At 35.7% G+C, this 8,481-nt stretch overlaps 1 protein-coding gene across 1 annotated transcript; it reads left to right on the forward strand.

The window, feature by feature from the left end:
- Positions 1-1,843: 1,843 nt before the first annotated feature.
- LOC129376037 (sodium-coupled neutral amino acid symporter 2-like) lies at positions 1,844-7,964 on the forward strand. Its single transcript, XM_055055446.1, has 16 exons — positions 1,844-1,865; positions 2,468-2,593; positions 2,686-2,767; positions 2,850-2,968; positions 3,532-3,605; positions 3,694-3,786; positions 4,105-4,180; positions 5,399-5,481; positions 5,565-5,623; positions 5,767-5,919; positions 6,012-6,091; positions 6,196-6,296; positions 6,767-6,891; positions 6,980-7,124; positions 7,218-7,312; positions 7,469-7,964. Exons 1-16 carry the CDS (start codon positions 1,852-1,854, stop codon positions 7,559-7,561), a joined length of 1,518 nt encoding a protein of 505 aa, XP_054911421.1. The 5' UTR covers positions 1,844-1,851; the 3' UTR covers positions 7,562-7,964.
- Positions 7,965-8,481: the final 517 nt, after the last annotated feature.

Raw genomic sequence — 8,481 nt, forward strand, 5'->3', positions numbered from 1 at the left:
GATAATTTATTATATTCAGTTCTCAAACATAATTCATTCTGCTTTGTTTGGTCATCAGAGAGATTTTATTTGTTTATCCAAGATTTCCAGCCATTCCTTCTGTTGTTTGTTTTTGTACTTGTATAGCTAAGGATTTCACCTCGAATATATGCTTTGAATCCTTCCCATCTGACTGAAGCACAAGTCTGATCCGTATTTAATTCAAAGTAAGTATCTATCTTCTCCCCTATTAGTCTGACAAAATTTGGGTCTTGTAGCCATTTTACCTGAAACCGCCAAAGGGGTGAATTATGCACCAAGTTTTCTAGGCGTTACGTTTTTAATGTATGACAGGACTCAAAGCATGTTCAGTCGCAGCGACTGCTGGGCTCCCTCTAATAAACACAGCTTTGCCAGAAGATAATGGATCAGTCTGACCTGAATAAAATCAAATCAAATAAAGTAAAGTAAAATATGTCTTGAAATATGTCCTCCCGGTGGGACATGTAACACCTCACCAGGGAGTGTTTTTTTTTTGTTGTTGTTGTTATTAGGTTGTTTTTTCCTCCTTTGATTGTTTTTGATCCAATAGCACATCGCTGTGTGCCAGTCTCCACCTCTCACCTGTAACTCTGACCTATAAGTATCAGAGCTGATGCAATAAGGGTTCAGTCTCCTTCCTTTTAAATAGTTTCACTTTGTTCATGGCTCTGAAGGTGAGTAGCCAACATTTACTCTGGTACTTTAGTAACTTTTTGATAATATTTACTTCTTAGAGTCTTAGAGCAGATTTACTGTACCATACTTTTAATTTTTACCTAAGCATTAAGTAAAAATTATTAGATATAATAATAATAAGTAAATATTATTGTTTATAGTAAGATGCTCTTACCTGAATATAAGTTTTTGCCATTCTGCTCAGTGGATTAGCTTTTACAAGTTCATTCTAAATCTGGTTTTGTCAAACAAACAGATATGCCAATGATATGTGAGAAGTCAAATATTACCACAAATAATAAGACTTTATGCAACTTGTTCTATATTGATTTTAGTTTTTATGGTGATAATGAATAAATTGAGAACTTTTTACAGTTCCACATTATAATCCATTTCTAATCTGCATCAGACAATCTGTTGGTGGAGCATCATCACCATGTTACTTTGTTGGTAATTAAAGTTCATACTGAACATCTGACAGTGTTCATTTTTAGAAAACCAACTGAACTCTGGTCACTTTCTGGAATAAGATGAAAATACAAGGCTCAAATCATAAAGACGCATTTCTACATAATGACAGCCTACAATACTGTATGCTGTTTCTCTTCGTTTTCAGATCTTATATAAGCTATGACGCCTTTTTCAACGAATACATCATAGTGCTGCAATATACAAACTGAATATATGTGTAGTTCTGTATAGTTTAAAAATAAAAACGATGTCTGTCTGTCGGTTCTCAAGGTTTTACTTTCAACTGTGTTTTTTTTTTGTTGCTTGAAACAGGTTTTGAAAACAGGTCAGACAAGTCAGTGGTCCGTAACAAAGACTGTGACAATGAAGATAGTCCTGTTTTTTTAATCAGATGTCACACTAGACTTTTTGACTGTAGGTACAAGCATCCATTTGGAAGTGTAATCCAGAATAGACTATATCAACCATTCTGAGTTTATACATACACATTTAGCGAATAAATAGACAATAACAAAACTGGAAGTATAAAAAATATTGATCCACTGCCTTTTTTTTGTGCTTTTTATCCATAAAATATCCATCAACTAAAAGCCTGATACTAAAATTGTGATATCCAGACACTGATTGAGATAATAATAGCAGCATTTAAACACTAACTCTCTTCTCTACCAAGCGAGAAGAAACATGGCGCAGAACATGTGAGTTGCAACATGGTAAACTTCAGTTACTTTTTGGTTTTTGTTTCTCTCGGATCATTCTGTATTTTTTTTACTCAGCAACAGTATGTTTTGTTAAGTGAGAAGTAGTTTTCTAGCAAAGATACTTGGAGGGCCATCTTATTGTTACAGAAGCGGCATGGCACTGTTTGTTATTTTTAAATATTATTATTTAAATATTATTTTAAAATATTTAAGGACATTAAGTCTCACTGTCCAGTGAAAAGCAGTCTGATGTTAAAACTGGGATGAAATTTTCAGAGACGACTCAAAAAGATGAGGACAACAAAAGTGCTACTTCTGATGACAGTAAAGAGCAGAAATGTTATTTTACGTGTCAGAAATTGTACATCATGTCAACACATTAACGTCCTTAGCAATGGGATGGCATAAGCCTACATCTATTTTAGCATCAAAAACACAAAGTATCAATAATAATTTATTGTTGTCAGGCTCACTACCAGTAACACACATTAACGAACAATTAGAGGCAGAGGTGTGGTAGATATGGCATCAGGGAAAATAAACATTTACTGAAACACAACAACTTAAAACCTGTTTTGTTCTGCTTTCTATGTTTTCAGCTCTAAAATGCCCAATGAGAAGCAGGCTGGTTGTAGAACTGAGATGAAATGCCTGAACGCTCCTCAAGACGACGACAACTGCAGCTCCAATGGCAACAACTCTGACTTTCCCAGGAAGGTTCCTGGGTGAGGCTCGGTTTTAACATGTCTTCACAAACAAACCGAATAAAAAGTTTGATATGTCAGCTCATTGAACACATCTCTTTCTTCGATTTAAGGCAATACCCAGATGAAGATCCAGAGAGTCAAAACTTCCTCTCTGATCATAAACCAAGCAAGAAGAAGTATGAAACTGAATATGTAAGTTCAGGTTTATTTATTCCACAATGTATTTTTTTTTTCCTGTTGTTTTTTGTTTTTTTAAACTCAGTTTTCTCCTCAGCAGCACCAGCGCACTGCCTCCTTCGGCATGTCCGTCTTCAACCTGGGTAATGCCATCATGGGCAGCGGCATCCTGGGTCTGTCCTATGCTATGGCCAACACCGGTATCGCCCAGTTTGTGTAAGAACTTGTCTTTTCATCTTAATTTGTCTGAGTGGCATTCAGACGAAGGTTTTCAGGTCTCAAGTCTTGATATTCCTAAGATCAGCTAGAAATTTTGAACTATTCTGTTTGTATTGACTTGCAAACTAAGAAGAAAATCCTCACATCTGAAGTGATGTGATGTTATCAGCAACCTGGACCTGCTTGTCTGAGCTTCTGTAAAAGACCAACTGGGAAAATATCAATAATAAAGTGTGTGCATGTGGTCCAAGAACACATGCAACTCCTGCATAAGTTCATTTTTCACTAGAATACAGTTATTGGATGTTGTTTTGCAAATACATGAATGTATAATATATCATGTTTTTGGGGAAAATGTTTTGTTAGTTACTATAAAAGTTTCTCTCAGCAGAAGCCTGGATTTAAAATATAAAAAAATCAGAATTCCTTTTCATCATTACTGTGCCTATTGCACAACTTGTATCGTTTGGCACCAATAAATAAATAGATTTTATTTATTTATTGCCGATAAACACAGGTCATCTACAACTGAAGACATTTTCTTTCTTTTGTGTTTACAGGATTCTCCTGTTTTCCGTTGCCATTTTCTCCTTGTATTCTATCCACTTGTTGCTAAAGACAGCCAATGAAGCAGGTGAGCACCAGCTCCAACTTATTTTTTGTTTGATCATATTTAAATGTCAAGATTTAAAGCTTTGCCTTTTTCTTCCCTCTTTTTCCAGGGGATCTTGTTTACGAGTCACTGGGTTACAAGGCCTTTGGAATGTCAGGCAAACTGGCTGCTTCCTGCACTATCACCACGCTGAACTTTGGAGGTGAGGGACTGACCTTTAACCTTTACAGCTATGTATTGTAACTATGATGCTTACATTGATCTACCATCTCTTTTAAACTGAAACATTGCTTCTCTGTGTCCAAATTGGCAGTGCAGAATTAGATAGTTTTTACATTATTATTATTATTTCTATGGGTGTCATATGACTTAGTATCTTTCAAAATATCAGAAATGATTCTTTTTTTTAATGAGCAAAAATTTATGCTAGATATTGCTAACTTCTGTGTTTATATGTCACTAATGTCTGTGTTTATTTATTTTCTTTTGTTTTCTTTCTTCTTTTTCATCTTCTATGCAGCCATGTCAAGTTACCTCTTCGTCATTAAATATGAACTCCCCAATGTTATTCAGTCCTTTACTGGAGCAAATGATGGGTAAGTAGTTAAATATTTGGTTGTTTTAACAACTAAGCACAGAAATAGCAGAATTTGTTCTTATTAATTGCATGGCTGCTGTTCATTTCACCATTTGACACTTAATATCTTTGTAGGTTTTTTATTTTAGAGCTGAAATTTCTAGTACAAAATCAAATTATGTGACATTCTATAATTCTGCTGCTCAATGTGGCAGCATGTTGGAATTACTCTGTTAATTATATTCAGATTTTACCTTCTTAAAAACTTTAATTCCTTTATTTCTGGCAGAAATTTAATTATTTATGTCCAAACAGTTGAAACTGTTGAAAAGGAAATGTTGTGGATGCAGATGTAACCGGTGTATACTATTAGTGTTCTTTACTGATAACCTAGTCTTTTACAGTTGGTTAACCTTCCTTACTTCTGTGTTGTGTTCTTTTGAAGAAGGGACTCAGACCACAGGAGTTCCTGGTTGTTCTTTAATGCAGGTTTCAGGCAGAGACCTGCAATTCCCCTAGCAGATAAACACATGGAGAAACTCTGTGAAAAACTAATAATATCTGCTCTAACATTTAAGAAAGAAGTTCTTTACTTTTTGGAAAGAAAACTCCTCTCTATGTATTAAAACAAATAAACATTCACAGCTGCATGTATTTACTATTATTTTATATATTTCATAGAACGCGAGCTTAACCAAAAACAAAGAAAAGTTCCTACCTCTTCTCAGGCAGCCTAGCACCAACTGAGGATAGAACACAACTGATGTTATAAGACGCTCTCTTAAAGTGACAGTACAGGTACTAGTGCTTATCAAAAAATAATAAAATTCTTAAAATATAACAAAAAACTAGGATTCTTCAGTATTAATCATTTGGTAAAATTCCAAACATTATAATAATAAAAAATGCACATCTTTTTTGTGTGTAGAAAGTTTCCCTGATTCTCCGGACAGAACGTGAAAAGTGAGAAGTGAACATGTCCAGTGTAACAAGGACATTTGATCACTGTTGGAATTCATTTTTATTGACAAATTGATCAGGCTCATTTCCTAAGCATTCCTTGTGTTGGAGACGTCTCTGTCAATCTGGAGAATGACCCGATTTCCTCTGAAGCTGAAAACTCAAGACAAGTGAAAAAGTTCCCATTCTGAGTGTTCAAGCTAATTAATTGCATTTTCTCAACAGGTTGTGTAACAGATATTATTCTATCAATTTAAAATGTATTTGTGTGTTTCAGTGAATGGTACATCAATGGAGATTACCTGGTGATTTTGGTCACAATAATTGTTATCCTGCCTCTCTCACTGCTCAGGAACTTGGGTAAGGATGTATTTCCTACGTAATAATAATAGTTGAAGCACCAACTTTAAGACGGCAAATATTTTTTCATCCTACCTCACTAGGTTACCTTGGTTACACCAGTGGTCTCTCTCTGCTCTGCCTCGTGTTCTTTCTGATTGTGGTCAGTATGACGCCTCCCTCTTTTATTTCTCCTGCAAGTTAGATTTTGTAAATTGTTTCATTAATGTTTTCAAATCACTAGTTATGTAGTTTTTTAATATTGTAAAAATATACTGTAATCCAAACATATTTACCTTGATGCAGGTGATCATAAAGAAGTTCCAGATATCTTGTCCTCTGCCTATTCCTGACGATGGAAATGAAACCATGCATTTGTTGAACAGCACCCACCACAGTGACAACCCCACTACAGATGATGACACTTGCAAGCCTAAATACTTTGTCTACAACTCACAGGTAAATAAATCTCTCACAGATTAAACAGGTTTGAATATTTTAATAATACTCAAAGAATAACATCTAATCTTTGCATTTTTCCATCTCTCCAGACTGTCTATGCTATACCCATCCTCTTTTTTGCCTTTGTAGGCCACCCTACTATCCTCCCTATGTATAAAGAGCTCAAAGAGTAAGTCCTGCTGCATGGATTTAACTCAAAGTGAAACTACACCAATGCTATATTTCTTTAAAGTTTGGTCTGGTGTCTAAATAAAACTCTCCGTCCCTGAACAGCCGATCACGCCGAAAGATGCAGAACGTGGCCAACGTGTCCTTCCTGGCCGTGTTCATCATGTACCTGCTGGCCGCCCTCTTTGGATACCTCACCTTCAACAGTGAGTTGGGCAAGATTTAAAAACTACAGTGTTAGCAGTATTGAGATGTTGTCAAGATGGGTTGGACCCAGATGCAGCAGGTTGAGACGTTGATTAGATTTAGAAGTTTTAATGAAAAAAAGCTGAACAAACAAAATTACAAGAACCACAAACAGAAGGAAAATAACAGGATTTAATAAGAGGCTCCTGCAAGGAGAGTGACAAGCAGATAGCTTTTGTCTCTGCAGTACAAAACCTGCAGAGAGTTGTGTTCACTATTACTGTTTCCTTTTCTGGATTAAACAGAAGTTAAATGTTCTATGTAGAAAACATTGAGGGTATTGTTTAGGTATACAACACACCCTTGTCTTATGTGTTAGAATGTTGATGTTTATTAATTACATATAATTGCAGCTGAGTTGGCATAAAGTCAAACTGTTCTTAGTCATTAGAAGTAAGTAACTGAAGTGATCTGTCATATTTCTATTCAGTCCATGTGGAACCTGAGCTGCTCCACACCTACTCAAAGTTCTACAAGTACGATATTCTCCTGCTGGTTGTTCGTCTGGCTGTGCTGGCCGCTGTCACACTCACAGTTCCTGTGGTGCTCTTCCCTGTAAGTATTGAAGGTCTACTGTTAATTAACCAGTCAGTCACGAAGACTATGAAGTTTATTGAGCTAATCTTTGTCTGGTTCTGAACAGATTCGTACCTCAGTCAGCCACCTGCTGTTCCCAGGAAAGAACTTCAGCTGGATCCGTCACATTATCATCGCCCTGAGCCTGCTAGCAGGAACCAACATCCTGGTCATCTTTGTCCCCAGCATCAAATATATTTTTGGCTTCATTGGTAAGTAATTGCACATGTTAATACGTATCGTCAACTTTTTAATCATGTATTATTGACCCTTTATGATTAACAGCTCGAGTTTCCTCATTCCAGGTGCCTCTGCTACAATGCTGATCTTTATCCTGCCCTCAACTTTCTATCTCAGACTGGTTAAGAAGGAGTCAATGAAATCCAGGCAGAAAATTGGGGTAAGACATTATTAAACATTTATGTCTCTTATTCTACACATTTGATGCCAAAAACATTTAAGTTGTATTAAAAGGAAAGCTTTATGAATGCATCTTTGAGGTTATTCACAAACTGAAACTATACAGTATTAACTGTGAAATGATTTCTTCCACCAGGCTGCGATGTTCCTGGCATTAGGAATTGTTGTCATGTTTGGCTGCATGACTCTTATCATCTACGACTGGATCATGAACTCTGTGAAAGACTAAGGTCACTGAAGCGCCAGCTCTTCTGCTGGAACTGAAATTTATTTTCTTTCCGTTTATTTTGCCTTACTGTACAAAGATATTGATTATGTCCTAAAAGGCAGCTTTCAGGTAAATTTAATATTTACCCTCAGCCCATGTGAGTTTACATAGGTTCTAAGGTGTCACTCTTTGTGCGCCATATCATCTGGATATATTTTATTTACATTTTTTAAGGCTATAAATAACAAATTATTGCAACTGTAAATCAAATTTTATTTTTCATAAATCGTTGTAGTGCCACTGCAGAAAAACTGGCCAAACTAGATTTTCTGTCATTGAGACTTGTCTTATGCCATAGTCTTTTTTCTTTTTTACAAAATGCTGTTAACATTTTTGTAAATAAAGTGATGTACTACCTTTGTAACCTCCATTCTCTATGTTCATCACATATGTTAGTGTAGCTTGGTGATCGAAAGATGAGAGAGACATGCTTTAATACCAAGTCATAACCTAAGTTTTAATAATTTAGTTGGAGTTCCAATCTCAATCTTTCCAAATTGATTTCTTCATGAGGGATCATCATGCCAAGGAATTTTACAAGACTTTCAGTTGATTTTGGACTCAAGTGGCTCAAATTCATTTAAATTACCTACAGAGGAATCAAACAACAGTCATACAAATTGGTCCAAGTCAATTTATGCAAACATCTAGAAATTAAAGTTTCAAGATCTGTGGAAGTCATTGGACAGTTCAAAGTACGTCAGTTAAACAGACTTTCAACCTGAACAGAGCAAGCTATGCTCAGTTTGATGTTTTTTTTAACTAAGGTGACAAATATTCGGGCATATAATGTTCATGTCACAAAACCTTTAACATGTATTGGATTTTTAAGCTTAGATAACATTTTCCTATTGGAACAATCTTGACTTGGTCACAAGTGA

Source organism: Poeciliopsis prolifica, unplaced genomic scaffold (genome assembly GCF_027474105.1).
Source record: "Poeciliopsis prolifica strain line A6 unplaced genomic scaffold, Auburn_PproV2 SCAFFOLD042, whole genome shotgun sequence".
Taxonomy (NCBI): domain Eukaryota; kingdom Metazoa; phylum Chordata; class Actinopteri; order Cyprinodontiformes; family Poeciliidae; genus Poeciliopsis; species Poeciliopsis prolifica.

What these genes read in the sequence shown, in the direction of transcription:
- LOC129376037 (XM_055055446.1), top strand. An exon ending in TTTCCCAGGAAGGTTCCTGG is followed by an intron (nt 2,594 to 2,685) that starts GTGAGGCTCGGT and finishes CTTCGATTTAAG; the next exon opens with GCAATACCCAGATGAAGATC. An exon ending in ATGTATAAAGAGCTCAAAGA is followed by an intron (nt 6,092 to 6,195) that starts GTAAGTCCTGCT and finishes GTCCCTGAACAG; the next exon opens with CCGATCACGCCGAAAGATGC.